At 47.1% G+C, this 21717-nt stretch overlaps 1 protein-coding gene across 1 annotated transcript in view; it reads left to right on the top strand.

Annotated features, from left to right (window-relative positions):
• The window catches only part of COL22A1 (collagen type XXII alpha 1 chain), a 297548-nt gene that overhangs the window by 174027 nt on the left and 101804 nt on the right, over positions 1-21717 (top strand). The window contains exons 30-35 of the mRNA XM_025394525.1: positions 9831-9872; positions 12691-12723; positions 18018-18071; positions 18336-18389; positions 19195-19248; positions 21550-21603. Coding sequence (XP_025250310.1) covers positions 9831-9872; positions 12691-12723; positions 18018-18071; positions 18336-18389; positions 19195-19248; positions 21550-21603 — 291 coding nt within the window. The remainder of the gene's footprint in view (positions 1-9830; positions 9873-12690; positions 12724-18017; positions 18072-18335; positions 18390-19194; positions 19249-21549; positions 21604-21717) is intronic.

Here is a 21717-nt window from a genome sequence, read left to right as displayed (position 1 = left end):
GTGAGGGTGGGTGTGAGTTCAGACAGTTGGATTCTAAAATACATACTTTTAACCACAATGACTGACATCCTTTCTACTAGATTCTAACTTTTGCTTCTAGTTCTTACCCTTTCACCAAAGATATATCCATTTGCTCTGACAGTCATTGTCTAAGAGGACTGATAGGACTTGCCTTCTGCTGATAGAACATGTACCCTCTGCTGACAGAACATGTACCCTCTGCTGATAGAACACGTACCCTCTGCTGATAGAACACGTACCCTCTGCTGGTAGAACACGTACCCTCTGCTGGTAGAACCCTTAGTCTGTGTTGGTAGAACACTTACCCTCTGCTGATAGAACCCTTACTCTGTTCTGGTAGAACCCTCACCCTCTGCTGGTAGAACCCTCACCCTCTGCTGGTAGAACCCTCACCCTCTGCTGGTAGAACCCTCATTCTCTGCTGGTAGAACCCTCACTCTCTGCTAGTAGAACATTTACCAACTGCTGATAGAACCCTCACCCTCTGCTGGTAGAACCCTCACTTTCTGTTGGTAGAACATTTACCCACTGCTGATAGAACCCTACCCTGTGCTGGTAGAACCCTTACCCTCTGCTGATAGAACACATACCCTTTACTGATAGAACATGTACCCTCTGCTGATAGAACACATACTCCCTGCTAATAGATGCTGATAGAACCCTTACCCTCTACCAGGCCATCACGAAGAAAATGACAATGAACAAGACATGGCCTAGCATTTAGGGATCTCAGGCTCTACAGGGGGTACAGGCATGGACAGGGTTGGGAGTCCCACCCTGAGTAAGACACTGTACCAGGTGTTTGCTTTTCTTGCTGTTTCATGCTCAGCCTCTGACCAAATGCAGCTCTAGTTTCACGGCAACTTTATAAACACCCGCCCCAAACCCCTCTTAGGAGTTTATGTGTGCATGCCTGCAGCTTAGTGGAAAGAGCACCATTCTTGGAGCCATAATGCTGGCCTGGAGTATGGTCCTGGTTCTACCTGCTGTGTGGCATCTTCTCTGACCTTCCTGTGCCTTGGTTTGCCAGCCCAATAATGAGTCTCTGGGTTGTTAAAGAGCATAAGGATTTCCTGTTGGTGGATGACTTGTGGCAGGCTCACCGAGTGTAGGACTGTCCTGAGCACCGTCTGTGTAGGGACTTAGGCAATCTCAGGCCAACCCTGTGAGGGGTTGCTGCTGTCAACAACATCCCCACTTGATAGATGAGGAAACCAAGGCACAGAAAAGCTAAATCGCTTGCCCAGAGCTGCATGAATAGAGGTTTAGAGTCGAGATGTAAACCCTGGCAGTGCACATGGAAAGTCCTGGCTCTTAGCACACCACGCCACACCCTAGGCCTGCCCTGGGGCTGCCTCAGGAGGAATGGCGCCCACACACCCAGAGGGGTCTTGCATCCTTCCTCCTCCTGCATGATGCTTTCCAGGGTGCCCCATTCTCCCAAGTTTACTTTCTCCCCTCCAATTTCCAGCTCTCTTTCTGCGCTGGTGCTTTCTGGGCTCCAGGCAGTGTCTCCCATCCCCCTTCTCTGGGGCTGGAGGCTGAGGACTTTACTCAAGGCGGACTTGTGGTCTATAAATAGAGAGCCCAGAGTGGAAAAGGCTCTGCCTCAGTAAGCCATTCAAGCCTGCTGCTGCCATGGACTTTTCAGAAATGCAATTTCTATTTGAGAAACTCATTTCCAGAATGCAAAGGCTCAGCGAGACCATAAAGCCCCTTTGATTACTTGGACAGAATTGCCAGGGCCATGGCAGTCACATTCAAGCTTCCAAAGAATGTGGTTTGCCTTTCTTTTCCTCCGGAGAAATATGTGATAATTGACAATTTTGGTCAGAAAATCCAAAAGAAGACATTAAAGCAACATTGCCCTCTTCTGACTATGCCTTGCCTGTCTCTGCCTCTGCTTTTCCCTTCACGTCCCCTGCTCTTCCCCATTACTGGCACTTAGGCCTACAGCATCAGGGAAGGGTGTGTCTGATGCCCCCGTCCCAGCAAGGGGTGCTGACAGTCAAACACCTCATGGAGGAGCTGGGATTAGAACCCAGGCCTGTTGCATTAACCCTAACACCCATTGATCCTTCTTAGTCAAGCCTCTTTTCCAAAGGCAGAGAGCCACCATGGGTCTACCTGCTCCAGCTCGCTGTTCTTCCCTTGCCCACAGCCCTCAGGATGAGGAGGCTGTTTCCAAAGGGTAGTCTTCGTGCCCTCAGGGTGAGAGACACATCTCTCCTCCAGCCCTCTTCTCATTGATACCCGTTCATGCATTCGACTGGGAAAACACTTAACTTTGGATCATTTGGACGTTTTAATTGAGAGTAAATTGGTTTAGATGAGATTGGTTCTGGAGCTTGAGTTCAACAATGTCAGGAAGAAAATTGGGTAAAATCAGATAATACACAGTAACACCAAGAAAGTGCTTTTCTTTCGGAAGCTACTGGAACTTTAATCAGAGCAACGCCACACAATTGTAAAGGGCATGCATTCTGAGCTTAAAACCAGGCTCGGTCATTTGCAGAATGTGTGACTTAGGGCGGGTTCATTGAGGTTTTTATGCCTCTTCATCTGTGAAATGGAGATATATACATACATTATGGGCATTGCTACAAAGATGAAATGCATTCACACATGTAAACTACTTAAACCAGGAGCTGGAATCAAATGCTAAATAACAATAGAAATAATGGTAGAAAAGGATACAACATTTTATAATTATATTATTGTTGTTGACTAAGGGCGAACTTGTCCCTCTCTAAGCCAACTTTATTCATGCATTTATCTATTTCGTAACCATATTTAGAAGGCTTGCAATAGAGCCAGTCCTGGACTGGTTTGAGAAATGGATCTAGACATAGACACCTGTCCCCTGGGACCATGTGGCACACATGAAATGACAGGCTTTGGAAACTGTATTCACTCACCGTGGGCAGTTTTGTGTGGAACATCTCAGTGACGTCTTTTCCTCAGGCCAGATGCAATAACACCATACTACTTATGGTCTCACTCAATCTCTGTGCCATGCTGTGAGCTGTATATATTATCACCATCATTGTTCTGCAAAGAGAAAACTTGCCAAATTAGGTAAAATAATTTATGAAACGGTATAGTTAGGTTTCCAGCTCAGGTGATTCAACTCCCTAGCCTGTGTTGCTTATAGGAATGTAACACTGTTCCCCCCAGGTTCCTGAGTAGAGTTCACTCCTTCAGGGGGGTGAGGCAGGGTCCACTGGCATCCCTAAGATAGCTGGCCTTCAAATGTGTCATTGTACTCAGGGCACATGTGTGGGAATGTTTGCTGTAACAAATCAACATTAGTTATGATTGCAATCAGAGGAAAACCACATAAATGTCATCAACGGGAAGATGGATAAGAAATAACTTTATTACCATTTTTTAATTATACTTTAAGTTCTAGGGTACATGTGCACAACATGCAGGTTTGTTACATATGTGTACACGTGCCATGTTGGTGTACTGCACCCATTAACTCATCGTTTACATCAGGTTTGTCTCTTAATGCTATCCCTGCCCCTTCCCCCTACCCCACGACAGGCCCCAGTGTCTGATGTTCCTTACCCTGTGTCCAGGTGTTCTCATTGTTCAATTCCTACCTGTGAGTGAGAACATGCGGTGTTTGGTTTTCTGTCCTTGTGATAGTTGCTCAGAATGATAGTTTCCAGTTTCATCCATGTCCCTGCAAAGGACATGAACTCATCCTTTTTTATGGCTGCATAGTATTCCTTGGTGTATATGTGCCACATTTTCTTAATCCAGTCTGTCATTGATTGACATCTGGGTTGGTTCCAAGTCTTTGCTATTGTGAATAGTGCCACAATGAACATATGTGTGCATGTGTCTTTATAGCAGCATGATTTATAATCCTTTGGATATATACTCACTAATGGGATGGCTGGGTCAAATGGTATTTCTAGTTCTAGATCCTTGAGGAATCGCTGCACTGTCTTCCACAATGGTTGAACTAGTTTACGGTCCCACCAACAGTGTAAAAGCGTTCCTATTTCTTCACATCCTCTCCAGCTCCTGTTGTTTCCTGACTTTTTAATGATCGTCATTCTAACTGGTGTGAGATGGTATCTCATTGTGGTTTTGATTTGCATTCCTCTGATGACCAGTGATGATGAGCATTTTTTCATATGTCTGTTGGCTGCATAAATGTCTTCTTTTGAGAAGTGTCTATTCATATCCTTTGCCCACTTTTTGATGGGGTTGTTTGATTTTTTTCTTGTAAATTTAAGTTCTTTGTAGATTCTGGATATTAGCCCTTTGTCAGATGGGTAGATTGTGAAAATTTGCTCCCATTCTGTAGGTTGCCTATTCACTCTGATGGTAGTTTCTTTTGCTGTGTAGAAGCTCTTTAGTTTAATTAGATCCCATTTGTCTATTTTGGCTTTTGTTGCCATTGCTTTTGGTGTTTTAGTCATGAAGTCCTTGCCCATGCCTATGTCCTGAATGGTATTGCCTAGGTTTTCTTCTAGGGTTTTTATGGTTTTAGGTCTAACATTTAAGTCTTTAATGCATCTTGAATTTATTTTTGTATAAGATGTAAGGAAAGGATCCAGTTTCAGCTTTCCACATATGTCTAGCCAGTTTTCCCAGTATCATTTATTAAATAGGGAATCCTTTCCTCATTTCTTGTTTTTGTCAGGTTTGTCAAAGATCAGATGGTTGTAGATGTGTGGTATTATTTCTGAGGGCTCTGTTCTGTTCCATTGGTCTATATCTCTGTTTTGGTACCAGTACCATGCTGTTTTGGTTACTGTAGCCTTGTAGTATAGTTTGAAGTCAGGTAGCATGATGCCTCCAGCTTTGTTCTTTTGGCTTAGGATTGTCTTGGCAATGCGGGGTCTTTTTTGGTTCCATATGAACTTTAAAGTAGTTTTTTCCAATTCGGTGAAGAAGATCATTGGTAGCTTAATGGGGATGGCATTTAATCTATAAATTGCCTTGGGCAGTATGGCCATTTTCACAATATTGATTCTTCTATCATGAGCATGGAATATTCTTCCATTTGTTTGGGTCCTCTTTTATTTCATTGAGCAGTGGTTTGTAGTTCTCCTTGAAGAGATCGTTTACATCCCTTGTAAGTTGGATTCCTAGGCATTTTATTCTCTTTGAAGCAATTATGAATGGGAGTTCACTCATGATTTGGCTCTTTGTTTGTCTGTTATTGATATATAGGAATGCTTGTGATTTTTACACGCTGATTTTGTATCCTGAGACTTTGCTGAAGTTGCTTATCAGCTTAAGGAGATTTTGGGCTGAGATGATGGATTTTCTAAATACACAATCATGTCATCTGCAAACAGGGACAATTTAATTTCCTCTTTTCCTAATTGAATACCCTTTATTTCTTTCTCCTGCCTGATTGCCCTGGCCAGAACTTCCAACACTATGTTGAATAGGAGTAGTGACAGAGGGCATCCCTGTGTTGTGCCAGTTTTCAAAGGGAATGCTTCCAGTTTTTGCCCATTCAGTATGATATTGGCTGTGGGTTTGTCATAATTAGCTCTTATTATTTTGAGATACATCCCATCAACACCTAGTTTACTGAGAGTTTTTAGCATGAAGGGCTGTTGAATTTTGTCAAAGGCCTTTCCTGCATCTATTGAGATAATCATGTGGTTTTTGTCTTTGGTTCTGTTTGTATGATGGATTATGTTTATTGTTTTGCATATGTTGAACCAGCCTTGCATCCCAGGGATGAAGCACACTTGATCATGGTGGATAAGCTTTTTGATGTGCTGCCAGATTCGGTTTGCCAGTATTTTATTGAGGATTTTTGCATCAATGTTCATCAGGGATATTGGTCTAAAATTTTCTTTTTTTGTTGTGTCTCTGCCAGGCTTTGGTATCAGGATGACTCTGGCCTCATAAAATGAGTTAGGGAGGATTCCCTCTTTTTCTATTCATTGGAATAGTTTCAGAAGGAATGATACCAGCTCCTCTTTGTATCTCTAGTAGAATTTGGCTGTGAATCTGTCTGGACCTGGACTGTTTTTGGTTGGTAGTCTCTTAATTATTGCCTCAATTTCAGAGCCTGTTATTGGTCTCTTTAGGGATTCAACTTCTTCTGTTTAGTCTTGGGAGGGTGTATGTGTCCAGGAATTTATCCATTTCTTCTAGATTTTCTAGTTTATTTGCATAGAGGTGTTTATAGTATTCTCTGATGGTAGTTTTATTTCTGTGGGATTGTTGGTGATATCCCCTTTATCATTTTTTATTGCATCTATTTGAGTCTTCTCTCTTTTCTTCTTTATTAGTCTTGCTAGCCGTCTGTCAATTTTGTTGATCTTTTCAAAAAACCAGCTGCTGGATTCATTGATTTTTTTTGAAGGTTTTTTTTGTGTCTCTGTCTACTTCAGTTCTGCTCTGATCTTAGTTGTTTCTTGCCTTCTGCTAGCTTTTGAATGTGTTTGCTCTTGCTTCTCTAGTTCTTTTAATTGTGATGTTAGGGTGTCAATTTTAGATCTTTCCTGCTTTCTCTTGTGGGCATTTAGTGCTGTAAATTTCCCTCTACACACTGCTTTAAATGTATCCCAGAGATTCTGGTATATTGTGTCTTTGTTCTCATTGGTTTGAAAGAACATCTTTATTTTTGCCTTCATTTTATTATGTATCCAGTATTCATTCAGGAGCAGGTTGTTCAGTTTCCATGTAGTTGAGTGGTTTTGATTGAGTTTCTTAATCCTGAATTCTAGTTTGATTGCACTGTGGTCTGAGAGACAGTTTGTTATAACTTCTGTTCTTTTGCATTTGCTGAGGAGTGCTTTACTTCCAACAATGTGGTCAGTTTTGGAATAAGTGCCATGTGGTGCTGAGAAGAATGTATATTCTGTTGATTTGGCATGGAGAGTTCTGTAGATGTCTATTAGGTCTGCTTGGTGCAGAGCCGAGTTCAAGTTCTAGATATCTTTGTTAACTTTCTGTCTCATTGATCTGTCTAAGGTTGACAATGGGGTGTTAAAGTCTCCATTATTATTGTGTGGGAGTCTAAGTCTCTTTGTAGGTCTCTAAGGCCTTGCTTTATGAATCTGGGTGCTCCTGTATTGGGTGCATTTATATTTAGGATAGTTAGCTCTTCTTGTTGAATTGATCCCTTTACCATTATGTAATGGCCTTCTTTGTCTCTTTTGATCTTTGATGGTTTAAAGTCTGTTTTATCAGAGACTAGGATTGCAACCCTGCTTTTTTTTTTGTTTTCCATTTGCTTGGTAGATCTTCCTCCATCCCTTTATTTTGAGCCTATGTGTGTCTCTGCATGTGAGATGGGTCTCCTGAATACAGCACACTGATGGGTCTTGACTCTTTATCCAATTTGCCAGTCTGTGTCTTTTAACTGGAGCATATAGTCCATTTACATTTAAGGTTAATATTGTTATATGTGAATTTGATCCTGTCATTATGATGTTAGCTGGTTATTTTGCTTATTAGTTGATGCAGTTTCTTCCTAGCATGGATGGTCTTACAATTTGGCATGTTTTTGCAGTGGCTGGTACCGGTTGTTCATTTCCATGTTTAATGCTTCCTTCAGGAGCTCTTGTAAGGCAGGCCTGGTGGTGACAGAATCTCTCAGCGTTTGCTTGTCTGTAAAGGATTTTATTTCTCCTTCAGTTATGAAGCTTAGTTTGCCTGGATATGAAATTCTGGGTTGAAAATTATTTTCTTTAAGAATGTCGAATATTGGCCCCCACTCTCTTCTGGCTTGTAGAGTTTCTGCCGAGAGATCTACTTTTAGTCAGATGAGCTTCCCTTTGTGGGTAACCCAACCTTTCTCTCTGACTGCCCTTAACATTTTTTCCTTCATTTCAACTTGGGTGAATCTGACAATTATGTGTCTTGGAGTTACTCTTCTTGAGGAGTATCTTCATGGCATTCTCTGTATTACCTGAATTTGAGTGTTGCTTTGCCTTGCTAGGTTGGGGACGTTCTCCTGGGTAATATCCTGCAGAGTGTTTTCCAGCTTGGTTCCATTCTCCCCGTCACTTTCAGGTACATCAATCAGATGTAGATTTGGTCTTTTCACATAGTCCCATATTTCTTGGGGGCTTTGTCTGTTTCTTTTTACTCTTTTTTCTCTAAACTTCTCTTCTTGTTTCATTTCATTCATTTGATCTTCAATCACTGATACCCTTTCTTTCACTTGATTGAATCTGCTACTGAAGCTTGTGCATGCATCACATAGTTCTCATGCCATGGTTTTCTACTCCATCAGGTCATTTAAGGTCTTCTTTATGCTGTTTATTCTAGTTAGCCATTCATCTAATCTTTTCTCAAGGTTTTAGCTTCTTTGCGATGGGTCGAACATCCTCCTTTAGGTTGGAGAAGTTTATTACTGATCGTCTGAAGCCTACTTCTGTCAGCTCGTCAAAGTCATTCTCCATCCTGCTTTGTTCCATTGCTGGCGAGGAGCTGCATTCCTTTGGAGGAGATGAGGCACTTTGATTTTTAGAATTTTCAGCTTTTCTGGCCTGGTTTTTCCCCATCTTTGTGGTTTTATCTACCTTTGGTCTTTGATGATGGTGACGTACAGATGGGGTTTTGGTTTGGATGTCCTTTCTGTTTGTTAGTTTTCCTTCTAATAGTCAGGACCCTCAGCTGCAGAACTGTTGGTGTTTGCTGGAGGTCCACTCCAGACCCTGTTTGCCTGGGTATCATCAGTGGAGGCTGTAGAACAGCAAATATTGCAGAACAGCAAATGTTGCTGACTGATCCTTCCTCTGGAAGACTCATCTCAGAGGGGCACCTGGCTGTATGAGGTGTCAGTTGGCCCCTACTTGGAGGTGCCTCCCAGTTAGGCTACTTGGGGGTCAGGGACCCACTTGAGGAGGCAGTCTCTCTGTTCTCAGATCTCAAACTCCATGCTGGGAGAGCCACTACTCTCTTCAAAGCTGTCAGACTGGGATGTTTAAGTCTGCAGAAGTTTCTGCTGCCTTTTGTTCAGCTATGTCCTGCCCCCAGAGGTGGAGTCTACAGAGGCAGGCAGGTCTTCTTGAGTTGTGGTGGGCTTCACCCAGTTCGAGCTTCCTGGCCGCTTTGTTTACTGACTGAAGCCTCAGCAATGGCGGACGCATCTCCTCCAGCCTCGCTGCTGCCTTGCAGTTTGATCTCAGACTGCTGTGCTAACAATGAGCGAGGCTCCGTGGGTGTGTGGGACCCTCTAAGCCAGGTGCGGGATATAATCTCCTGGTGTGTTGTTTGCTTAGACCATTGGAAAAGCACAGTATTAGGGTGGGAGTGTCCCGATTTTCCAGTTACCATCTGTCATGGCTTCCCTTGGCTAGGAAAGGGAATTCCCCAGCTCCTTGCACTTCCCAGGTGAGGTGATGCCCCACCCTGCTTTGGCTCACACTCTGTGGGCTGTACCCACTGTCCAACAAGCCCCAGTGAGATGAACCCAGTACCTCAGTTGGAAATGCAGAAATCACCCATCTTCTGCGTTGCTCACACTGGGAGCTGTACACTGGAGCTGTTCCTATTCAGCCATCTTGGAACCCCCCTTACTTTATTACCGGTTACACAATAGAATAGTGTATAGTGATATAAATGATCTACCACTACACATATCAATATGGATACTTCTCAAAACAATGTTTTTATATGTCTGAAATAGTTTATAATTTGGAATGTACGTATGTAAATTTGTATATATGTATATATGTATGTATCTATGAAGGTAGGTGTAGGGTGGGTGATTCTGTTGTCTCAGGAGAACGGTGTTAGCTGATCTGTCACAGCATAAGCAGAGTTGGGAGGAGGATTAATGATCGTGGATTTTCCATTTCTCCATCTAGGGTGAAGCTGGTCCTGCAGGCCCTCCCGGGTTACCTGGAACTGTAAGTTACTCTGCTTCTAATTCTTTCTCCTCTGAATTCCTGTGATATTGGGATTCATACTCCCCTTCCACCAACCACCACTACTTAGTTTTAAATATCTCCCCTATTGGTGTTTGCCAATAGCTAGGCCTATTCCTAGGTCCTACAAACCAAAAATATATACACTTCTCTAAGAACCATCTTATGCTTATTGATTTATTCAGCAAAAGCACAATTATTTATCAGAATGGGTGCTAGATACTGAGAATACATATCTGCCTGTCACATATGGGGAAACTGAGGTCCAGAGACAAGAAGCAGTTTTCCTGGGGTAAGACTGTACTACCATGACCCAGGAACTGGCCTTCATTCATCTGCCCTCTATACGTGTTAGGGTGGGCATGGCAAGTTGGTGTTGAGTATCAGTAAGAGTGTGGGCTTTGAGGGCACGAAGACCTGGCTCCCAGCTCTGTCATTCACCACCATTGTGGTCATAGTTATGGTCTAACAAAGTCAGTTTTCTCGTCTGTTAAAAAATATTATACCCAGCTATCTTGTACATATGGAGTAAAAGTTAACTGAAACAGTACAAAATATTTAGCAGAGTTTCTGGTGCATTATAAATATTAAAAAGTTTAGAACCTGCTATTATTATTATTTATCTTACTCCCAAGAATATATAAGGGGGAACATTTTTCTTTTTTATTTTTTTCTATTTTAATGTTTCTTCCTGGTCTTGAGATCCTCAGTTTTGACCACCTGATTTCAGGGAAGTTTGCACATGGCTTCTTGGGCTGGCCCTGACCCTATACATGTATCAGGAGTTGGCCAGTTACTATCCCCCTCAGGGGACACCAGGAGAGGAGAGAGCCTGTGCACTCAGAAATCCCATTTGTAGTGTGGCAAAGAATCTTACTCTGTGTTTTTCATCAAACCGAAATCATTATTCCACAACTCTGTCTCCTCCCCAGCAACACTCATCAAAATGAGACTCAGACATTCCATAAGGGTGTTGGAAGAAATTGGAAACATAACTTTAGAATTGGAATTAGTCATATCAAATTTTTGTTTAAGGTTGATAACCTACAGCACTGGCAGGGGTGCAGAGCAGCAAACACTCTCATACCATTTTGGTGATTGGGCGTACCTATTTGAGAAGTTACTTGGCAGTACCAATATATCACAAGGTGCCTGCCCCTTAGCTTAAATATTCCATGTCTAGGCATTTATCCTGCAGAAATATTTGTATGTGTGCATTTTTAAAAGCATGTATAAGGATATGCATTGTAGTGTCACTTATCACAATCATAAGCATAAAATTAAGTGAATCACAAAATATCTGTATCATGGAATTCTACAAATTGATATGCATATAATATGTGTATGGTCTTGAAAAGATAGTGATATTCAAATTAAATGGAACAAGGTGAATTAAGTGGAAAAAATTGATTAGTCAATCACTGCATATTGAAAGATGAAGAGCACAGGCTCCCCAGGCCACCTATGTGGATGCCAGTTCCTGTCCTGACATTCACCAGCAGCTTGAACTTCATTCTGTGGTTTGCTTCTGTGTCCTCCAATTTTCTTATCCATAAGGCAGGACAGAAACAGGTAGTCCACCTCTTAAGAGTTATTGTGAGACCACATGAGTGAAGGCCTGTCAATGACTCTAAGTAACCATGTATAGTCGCTGTTACTATTTGTATAACTTGCACAAAGTTATATATTTCTAAACACTTATAATTGTGTGGAAATATATAGGAAACATTTAAAAATATGGTAAACTGAAAAACAGTGCCTTCTGGAAAACGGATGGGAATTGGGGACATGGAAGGCAAGGTATAGGAAGCTCCTTTTTTCCTTCTTCTTTTAATGTATTGTGATTTAGGAACATTATCTATGATGTTTTTTGTGCATTTACGGCTTCTTTTGGGCCCCTGCTGGGACCCAGGCATCTGCATGGATCAGATCTGTCAGAGCTTGTAGCCTAGTGAAGAAGATAAACTAATCCTACAGTGGCAAAGATACACCTACATTGCAAATGATAGTAAATGTGATCCAGGAAAAGAACAAGATGCATCAACAAGAATCACATGAGGACCCAAGTTATATTTGCATGGTGGAGAGGGAAGAGGGATCCGTGAAGACACAACATTTAAAAGACAGCTGTGGGTCTCCATATGACCTTTGTTAGTCATAGATACGGAGAGGACAGTATGTTCCAGGTGAGGGGAACAGTATTTGCAAAAGCTTTGAAGCTGGAGAAAGTGTGACACCTAAGAAGCCTTAAACACAGCCTAGGTGCGGGTGGCCAGACTGAAGGAGCCTGCAGGGGTCAGTATGCCAGAGTCTTTGTAGTCTGGGCTCTGTCAAGTGGGATTTCCCCACCCCCCCTTCTCTCCCCAACCTGGTCTACTATGCACCTGCATCCCTGCCTGATGCCCAGCAGATGGCAGTAGTGAAAATAAGACATTGTGACATGAATCCAGTGTCCCAGGCAGGGCTCTTATGGACACCTGCAGGGAAGAATGTTTCTTTCCCATTTTACTGATGAGGATGTGGAAGCTGAGGAGACATGTCCAAGGTCACATAGGGTTTGGAGCTCAGGTCTTGTGCCTCCAGGGCTCCTGAATCTAACCACTGTGCATTTCTGCCTTCATAAATAAATAGCCAGGGATTTTAAAGGACGATGTGAATCTAATTTTCAAAACTAATAAGCGTTCCAGGAAGCTTTGGGGCTGTATTCTTTCACTTGTAAATCTCACCAAGGCAGGTTTTAGAAATGAAACACTGGGTTCCTTGATGCCCATCTTTCTAATCTCTGTGGTTTCCTTTTCAGACATCCCTGTTCACACCATATCCACGGATGCCTGTAAGTAGCAGTGGTGTCTCAGGGTACCCAGCATGCCTCGGCCTGGCAGGCGATGTCCAGTGTGGCCTGGGAGCCTAGACCGGGTGGGGTGGGGACTCAGCCCCATTGCGCTTGTCACTATCAGGCATCGGGGCTGCTGGGCTTGCCCTGAAAACAGGTGGAGAAAGGGCCTTGCAGGGAACTGGCTCCAGGGTCAGGCAGGACATTCCAGGGGCCTAGAAGTCACCTCTCATAGCCAAGAGCAAAGGCCGGGCCTCTCTGGGAAAAGTTAATTCTTCAGTAACACAAAGAGAGGCTGGTGGTTTTTTTTTTTTTTTTTTGAGATGGAGTCTCCCTGTGTCGCCCAGGCTGGAGTGCAGTGGCCGGATCTCCGCTCACTGCAAGCTCCGCCTCCTGGGTTTACCTCATTCTCCTGCCTCAGCCTCCCGAGTAGCTGGGACTACAGGCGCCCGCCACCTCGCCCGGCTAGTTTTTTTTTTGTATTTTTTTAGTAGAGAGGGGGTTTCACCGTGTTAGCCAGGATGGTCTTGATCTCCTGACCTCGTGATCCGCCCGTCTCGGCCTCCCAAAGTGCTGGGATTACAGGCTTGAGCCACCGCGCCCGGCCGAGGCTGGTGGTTTTGAGGAGAACAGAATTATTTGAGAGGCCAGAAGATGAGAGTCAGAGAGAGGCAAAGACGTTCCCCGTGGATAATGGCAGTGAAGGAGACCAGAGATAAGGGTGTCAAGAGAGGACCCCATTCTCAGGCTGTTCAGGGGACTGGAGCCTGAGACGTAACCAGGGGTGTGCCAGATGGACGGAGGGCGATGCTGGCTACTTCCACACACAAAAACATGTGGCAGGACATGAAGCTTATCATCACTGTGACCTCTAGAAACCTTTTTCCTCTCTGTTCATGAATGACTCTTCAGAAAATAGGTGTTTTCAGGATCTCTTTATGCTGTTGGCAACACTGCAGCCAGAAAACATGACATTGTTTCTTTTGCTGCCTTTGATGCAGTTCTGCTATTAGGGCTTGACCTGCGGGACAGCTGAGAGGCTGGGGTAGATGTCCATTTCAGCTGTTGCTATCTTCGTGTATTCAATATTAAGTCGATTCCATTTTAAAAGCTTAAAAGAATCCTGTGTGTGATGCAAAAGAAGGAAGCAGGTAGAGAGTCTGAGTCGGGTGCTGAAATCACTGCAGGAGAAGGAAGGATTTTGTGTTTGAGAAGCATCACGGGGAGGTGGGGGCATCCTGGGGCAGCACAGACTCGGGGAGAAGTGGGTGAGAGACTCTGCGGGAAAGAGCAGGTGCACAGGGCTCTGGCTGTGAGCCTTTCCTGAAGGGAGAGAAGGCCCTGATGTGAAAGGAGCCCTCTTGTCACTGAGCTGTCAACCATTAGAGGGCGCTGCCTCACTGCCCACCTGTCCTTGAAAATGGTCCATCTGTTTCTTCGCTGAGACCTAGTTTTCTCAATTATAAAATTGGGACAATAAAAATACGCTTTCAGGATTAAATGCAAATAACAGGATATTTGCACTTTATGTAAAACACTTAGAACTCTGCTCCGCTCTGGCAGAGACAGGCACTCACTGCATAAGGGACACAGCCCCTCTCTCACCTGCAGGGCAGCACTCACTGCCTGAGGAGCTCCCTTCCCTGCCTACCACCCTGGTTTCTCACCTGCTCTCGCAGACAGGGGCTTGGAAGGGCAGAGCACCCCATGCAGCAGCTCAGCTCCGGGCATTTTCCTGGCACTGCTACAGCCAAGGCTCCTAACAGCCTTGAGGGAGTGGCACCTGTGTCCATCTTACAGGTGCTGGTCCTGCAGCTCAGGGGTGCTAGGGAGCTTGCCAAGAAGGCCCAACCTGCGAGATAGGAATGAGGGGCTAGTGTGTCAGTCATAGCGCACTGGATGGAGCGTCTGTACTGCCTTTGCTTCAGCTCGGGCTGGCTGTCCTGTGCAAGGGGCTTCCCATCACACTGCCTGTCCCTTCCACTGGTTGCCTGCCTTTTCCTGGACCACCTCCATGTATTACCTCACCATGCCCCTGACATCTGTGGGCCTCCCTCCCTCAGGTCCACCCTGAGCCGCTCAGGGTTGAGACAAGCCTACATGTCCAACCTCTCCTTAAAGGAATTGCTCTGTAAAAACACAATTTCCAGAGCATTCCACTGGGAAGGCACATGAGGGGCGTGTGCCACCCTCCCCTTTGAGTCCCAGCACTGACATCCTTCCTGCAGGCTCTGCATTGCTACGGGAGCCTGGGAGCCAGGAAGTCACTCTCAGATGCAAACAAGGAAATTATGCCTATGAAAAAAAAAGTTTCATTGTGGACAATTGCCTGAGTCTCCCTGGGACTGTCTTCGTCGCCATGGCAACCCATGCTTGTATTGATGGGTTTGGAAAGTGTTATTCTGTTTGACTTCTCCCTGCTCTCCTCAGGCACATGCCTTTGAGTCCCTGCAGTGCAGGAAGAGGCTGGGGAGAGAGCAATTTAGAGGGGTGTTAAGGTCTGCCGCATAATGAAGGAAGAGAATGGAAAGGAGAAGAGGAAGTAGAGGGAGAAGCCCGACTCATTTTGTTGCCCTCTCTGGGACTGAGGAGGCTCCTGGGGATAGCTGGTGGCTGCACCTGATGAGGTGAGAGGGTGCTGGTGGTTTGCAAAGGACAGAGCAGGCATATCTCTGGGGTCTGCAGATGTCAGAACCTTTGCTGGAGGATGGAGGGACAGGCAGCCTCGTGCTTGGGGAAGTTGCAGTGGAGAACTCAAACAAGGTTTTGTAACTGGAGGCTCATCAGTTGTTCCAAAGCCGCTGTCTTAGGAAGGCTCTGTCCAACCGGCCTGATTCTACCCCTCACCCTGCTAAGGAGGCTTCCAGGATGCCCAGGCAATGACCAGAGCCTGCAGAGATGATCATGAGTCCCAGAGATGCTGTTTAACTTGGCTGAGGTCACCAGGGGGCAGTGGGGAGGAGACAGAAGCCAGCCAAACGTATGCATTCAATAGCTACTGATAGAACTGTTCCAGAGGGCTCCTAGGGGGAAGGTACTGCCTCCTGACTCCTAGGCTCTGGGGCAGAAATGTCTTGAGCATCTTCATTCCTTCTCTGGCCTGCCTGACCCCCCATAGCTCCTCACTTTGTCTTCCTGCCACTGCAGTCCCATTCACCAACACTGGCAGAATGTGCAAACGTCTTCCCTGTGTGTCTCCTGAAGCAATCCCATAAGCCCTTTTGTCTTTACGCGTTGTGTTGCCAATGACTGGAGGACCAGAAAAGGACTTGCAAATCCCCACCATGGGTAGTTTTCTAGGAGGAAAACATGCTAGAAATAATGGTATTATTGTCCGTGGTGAATGGGGCTAGACATGTCTTCTGAGCTCAATGGCAATGGAGATTCTAGGCGGAGGAATGAGCTGGCATCTGTTGAAACCTCCTCTGTGTTGGGCACTGTGAAACACTTTGCAAAAGCAATCTCACTGAATCCAGGTCACAGCTCTATGAGGTAGACCATGTCGGTTCCATGCAATAGGTGATGCTGAGTGAGGAAGCCAGCTGCAGACCACGTGGTGTCCAACTGCTGTATCAGAGAGAGGCTTGGGAAGGGAGGGCAGGTAGGAACCATGGCTGCAAGGCCTTCAATATTTGTGTAGGCATAGAGAGAGAAAGTGACATGAAACCCTTAGTAGATAGTGTCTTTTATGCTGATTTCTCCACCAAGTAAAGGTTAGAACTAGCCAACCTCAGATTCTCTAATGTAGACATTAGACTCTTTCTTCCAGATGCATCCAGGGTCCTCCCTTCATCTCCTGCTCTCTGAAGCTGTGTCTTGCAAACACCCCATCCATGCAGGACTCCCTTCTACACCCAAGGCAGATGCTCATTCCAGCTCTCTTTGGGCTTATCTGTGGCAGGGGAGCCCGATGCCCCCCTAAACAGGCTGTGGGGATTTGGGACAGTAGCAGGTTCTGCTCCTTGAGAAGGGTCGTACACTGCCTTTGGGTATGCGTGCTCTGGTTGTTATCTGCCTTCCTGGAGAACTCTGCAAACCCGTGCCATTTCTCTTTGATGTCTTGTGTCTGCTGCACCTTCTCTGTACCATTGACCTGCACCCTATGTGAAAAAGAGACCACCTGTTTATTTTGCAGATATGGAAACTGCAAAGGTCATAAGGGGTCAGTATGGGTAACTACTTTGCCCAAGTTTATACGGCCAATAAGTTAGAGGGCCAGGGCTCCCAAGACAGGCTGTACGGGTCTAAAGCTGAGGCTGTGTCCACCCTGGTCCACTGGCCCCACTCCTGTCCTGCACAGTGGCCACAAGCTGTGGAAAGATATGCCCTTGAGCTCCTGGAGGGCTGCCCTCACTGTAGTCCCCCATCTGCTCATCTTCTCCTTGTTCCATATGAATTGCAGGCTGAGGATCACATGTCCCTTCAGCCCTCCTGGGCGATGTGTTGGGCACCCTGGACGTGGTTCCCTGGAAGTGAGCCTGCCCTATCTTGGATCATTCCATCCTGGGCCCACCCAGGGCACTGCCTGTCTAGCCTGTGTCTCATCCTTTCTTCAGCAAAAGTTAGACGCACCATTCTGGCCATCCAGAGTCCAGGGTTCAACCCCCAGTCTGTCCCCAAAGGTCTGGGTCTCCTTAGTTAAGCACCCCTCCCCAGCTTCTCCATGTAGAAAGGGGTTGGAGCTGGGCACGGCGGTGAGGATCTGTAGTTCCAGGAGGCAGGTACACAGGAGGCTATGCAGGGAGGATCGCTTGAGCCCAGGATTTCAAGAAAGGTCTGGGCAATATAGTGAGACCCCATCTCTACTAGAAAGAGAGAGAGGAAGGGAGGGAGGGAGAGGGAGGAAAAATAGTGTTTGGGCCAGAGGCCCTTAAAGACCCTTCCTCGTCTCAAAACTCTTTCCATCATTATTCACTGATGATCTTCCACATGCCAGGCTCTAAGCTGGAGGGACATGAATCAAACCACACAACTAAGTGTAAAACTGCTGCCGTAACAGGGGGCAGGAGGAGAAAGGCACGGTACACTGGCCCACTGTAACAGGAGGGTTGGGCCCATTTTAGTGTTCAGCTTCCCTGAAGAAGTGATTCCTGACCTGAAAGATGAGTCAGAATCAGTCCTGGGGAGTAGGAGGGAAGAACCCCTAGGCAGAGGGAACAGCCTTTGGGGGTGGGAACCTATCAGGTGATACACAGGACTGGAGGTGGCCTGTGTGGCCAGAGCTGGGGGCATGTGCTCTGTGATGAGGGGAATTCTCCCTGAAGTCCACTCTACTCTGTGCTTCTCACCAACAGGGAGAACAAGGGCCCAAAGGAGAGAAAGGCGATTCAGGCATGCCTGGGGAACCGGTGAGTCCTTGTGTCCCCCTTCCCCCACAGGGCTGGTTACCTGAAGATCTGGACTCCAAAGGCTGCCCAGCTCTACATCTGCACCATGCAGTCCACACGCAGGAGCCCCACTGAATGGAAGGCAGCCCTTTCTCCTCCTCAGGACACTAGCCACTTCCCCTCCTTGGATCTCAAATTATACCCATTGCAATGTCCCTGCCCCACCCACCCATCTGCTCAGAACCAGGAGGATGAGCTGGTTCATGGCAACTTGTGTGCTTACAGGGACCGCAGGGCCGTCCTGGAGAATTGGGGCCTCGGGGACCTGCTGGACCACCGGTAAGAAAATCATCCCTTCCCCTGCTGACTCAGAGACTTGGAGATCCCAGCCACGCTCTCTCCCTCCAGGCCACCCTCCCCAGTTCTCTCCCCTGGCATTTTGGGAGTAGACGCTGGGGAGAGCTGCCCTAAGGTGCTGTAGAGGCTATGTGGCCCTCACTAAATGCTCCAGACACAGCCATGGGGCCAGGCCCCACCTCTGTACCCCTGGATGTGCCTACTCTGTCACTGAAGGGTTGGTGTAGGCGAGCTCCGGGTTTCTGCCGTGCTCTCCCTTCTCCTGCTCAGTGGGATCTGGAGAGCAAGGGCCTCTGCATACAGCGGGCACCTTGGTTCCCAGAGGATTTGCAGAACAGGAAATGGATCCCAGCCATGGAGTGGCAGTGCTGGTTTAGATGACACCTGGTGCATGTTAGTGCTTTGATTTTGTCATTTTGCTCGGTGTTAGCCTCTGCACTGGATCTTGGTTCTCTGGGAGACTCTGTGCTATGGTGGGAGACCCTGCTGGGGTGACTGGGGACCCTGCGTGGCTGTGTGAGCCCCTCTGAGCTACATTTCTACGAAGGGTTGGTGCTGACCCCTATACCCTGGGTCGGCGGTGAGGAAGGAATGAAATCGCGATACACCCAGCTCCAACAAGGGCCAGGAATTAGTGGTTTTCTTCACCTTTTAGACAGTGCTCCTGGCCCCTTCAGTTTGGAATCATACTTCTGATGAGCACGGTATCCCGAGACCTCCCTGGTGTGTGGGAAGACAGCATCACTGAGGGTCTCTTACCCCCGCCCCTCTTTTATTTCCTGTGCAGGGTGCTAAGGGACAGGAAGGTGCACATGGGGCTCCTGGAGCAGCTGGAAACCCTGTGAGTCCCTATGATCCGCCTGCCTTGTGGGGGACCCCCGGAGGGAGGCCCCACCCAGTGTCTGCTCTGTGGCTTACAGCTCTGGGCTAGCTAGGGGGACGTGGCCCAAAAGGTCCACCCACACTCGAGTGGTTGGCTGGAGTCAGCACAGAGAGAGGTTCTGGCCTCCACCACCTTCGTAGCATTTCTTGGCTTTGTCCACATGCCCAGCGAATGAAAGAAATCTCTTTCTACGCACATGTGGATGAGACACGCACACACCACCACTCGCAGGTGAGGTTGTTACTCTGGTAAGTGTGCTTACATGCACAACCACGTACACATACTCTACAAACCAGAGAATACACATCCTATAATACACGTGTGCACATGTACACACACAGACAACCCCAAACACACAGATGCAGCCAGGAAAATACACGGACACCTTTGCATAAGCACGTAAGCACACTCTTCGGCTGCTCCTGGCTCCCCCATCCTTGGGGCCAGATCCAGGGTGTATTTGATCCCTGTGGGGGCTGGCACTTGTTCCTGGAGCTGATTCGGGTTCTGTCTCATGGTGAAGAGCCAGAGATCTCAGGCTGGACTGTGGAGCTGGTGGGAGGCAGGATGGGCTGACTCATCCCCGGGTCTCTGTGGAGCGGTGCTGGCAAGAGGAGCAGCTGCAGCACACGTCCAGTCTGCTCCTAGCACCGCCGCTGGGTGGCTCTGTACCAGCTAGAGGGTGCTGATATGACCAGGCCACCATGCATATGGCTGGATCGGAACTGGGTGTGCCAAGGTAGTGACAAGTGTGGATGCCACAGCAGGAACAGATGGCAGCTCCTCCCTGCTCGTGAAGACAGCCCTGGTTCCAGCCTGGCCTGGAGGGGAATGGAAGTGGAGTGTAGGCAAGGAGGATGCTGGGAGTGTTCTCCATGAGTCCTGACCCTGGAGACGTGCAAAACCCAGGGACAGTGGGGAACAAGGCCTGGAAGAAACATGGGCAGCCTCCAGGGCCATGAGAACTCCCTGCTTCCCCATGCCCATAATGTTGATCCACCTGGATGTCCTCACCCACATCTCCTTTCATGGATCATTGCCCAGCCATCAAGTTCTAGTTCAAACCCACTTCTTACCTGATTTTCCAGTTGAAGCCAACACACACACCCCCACAAACATGCACACACACATGCGCACACATACACCTCCACAAACACACACGTGCACGCATACACCTCCACAAACATGCACACACGCATGTGCACACATACACAAACCTCCACAAACACACACACACGTGCACACATACACCTCCACAAACATGCACACACACATGCGCACACATACACCTCCACAAACTCACACACACGTGCACACATACACCTCCACAAACATGCACACATGCACGCACACACATACACAAACCTCCACAAACATGCACACATGCACACGCACACACACCTCCACAAACATGCACTCATGCACACGCACACACACCTCCACAAACATGCACACATGCACACACACACCTCCACAAACATGCACACACCCATGCACACACATACACCTCCACGAACATGCACACATGCATGCACACACACACAACCTCCATGAACTTGCACATGCGCATGCACAGACACACCCCTCCACAAACATGCATACACGCACATGCACACACACCTCCACAAACATGCACACACCCATGCGCACACATACACACANCATACACACCCACACGCACACACACACCTCCACAAACATGCACACACGCACAAGCACACACACCTCCACAAACATGCACACGCACACGCGCACACATACCCACATCTCTACAAACATGCACACGTGCATGCGCACACACACATCTCCACGAACATGCGCGCACACACACACACACACACACACACACACATATGCCACTGAGATCTGAACTGTTTCTTTTTCAATGTTTCCTTTACCTCGGGCACTTAGGATAAGGCCAAACCTCACCTGAGATCCTCTTTTGTGGTTAGGGCCCAGCCCTTCTCTCTGCCCACCCCCAGGCTCCTCCACACCCCTGTCCCTTAGCTCTAAGGAACTTCCAGAGTCCTCCTGCCCTCCTGCCTCTCACCTCTGTGCCAGAAGCCCACTCACCTGAGGCTTGGTGCTTGGGACACCGCGGCCCTCTAGGGAGAAGATTCACGTCTGCAGGGGCTGTCAGGTCAGCAGCAGTTCCAGCACATCGTGGTGAATTGAGTATGAGACAGGTTTGCAGAGAGAGTTGGAGCAACTACTTATAACCAATGCGTTTGGCCTTTCCAAACTTCTGTCTCTGAACAGGGTGCTCCTGGACATGTCGGTCCCCCCGGTCCCAGTGGCCCTCCAGGAAGTGTGGTGAGTAATGGGGAGAGGGCGTGGATACCAGCGCTGGCTGTGCATATGCACTGCCCAGCCACCAAGCTAGTTAATGTATCCTCCCCAAAAGCCAGAGGTGTAGGCATCCTTACT

This window comes from Theropithecus gelada, chromosome 8 (genome assembly GCF_003255815.1).
Source record: "Theropithecus gelada isolate Dixy chromosome 8, Tgel_1.0, whole genome shotgun sequence".
Classification (NCBI taxonomy): Eukaryota; Metazoa; Chordata; class Mammalia; order Primates; family Cercopithecidae; genus Theropithecus; species Theropithecus gelada.
This window is presented reverse-complemented; position numbering and strand designations above follow the sequence as displayed.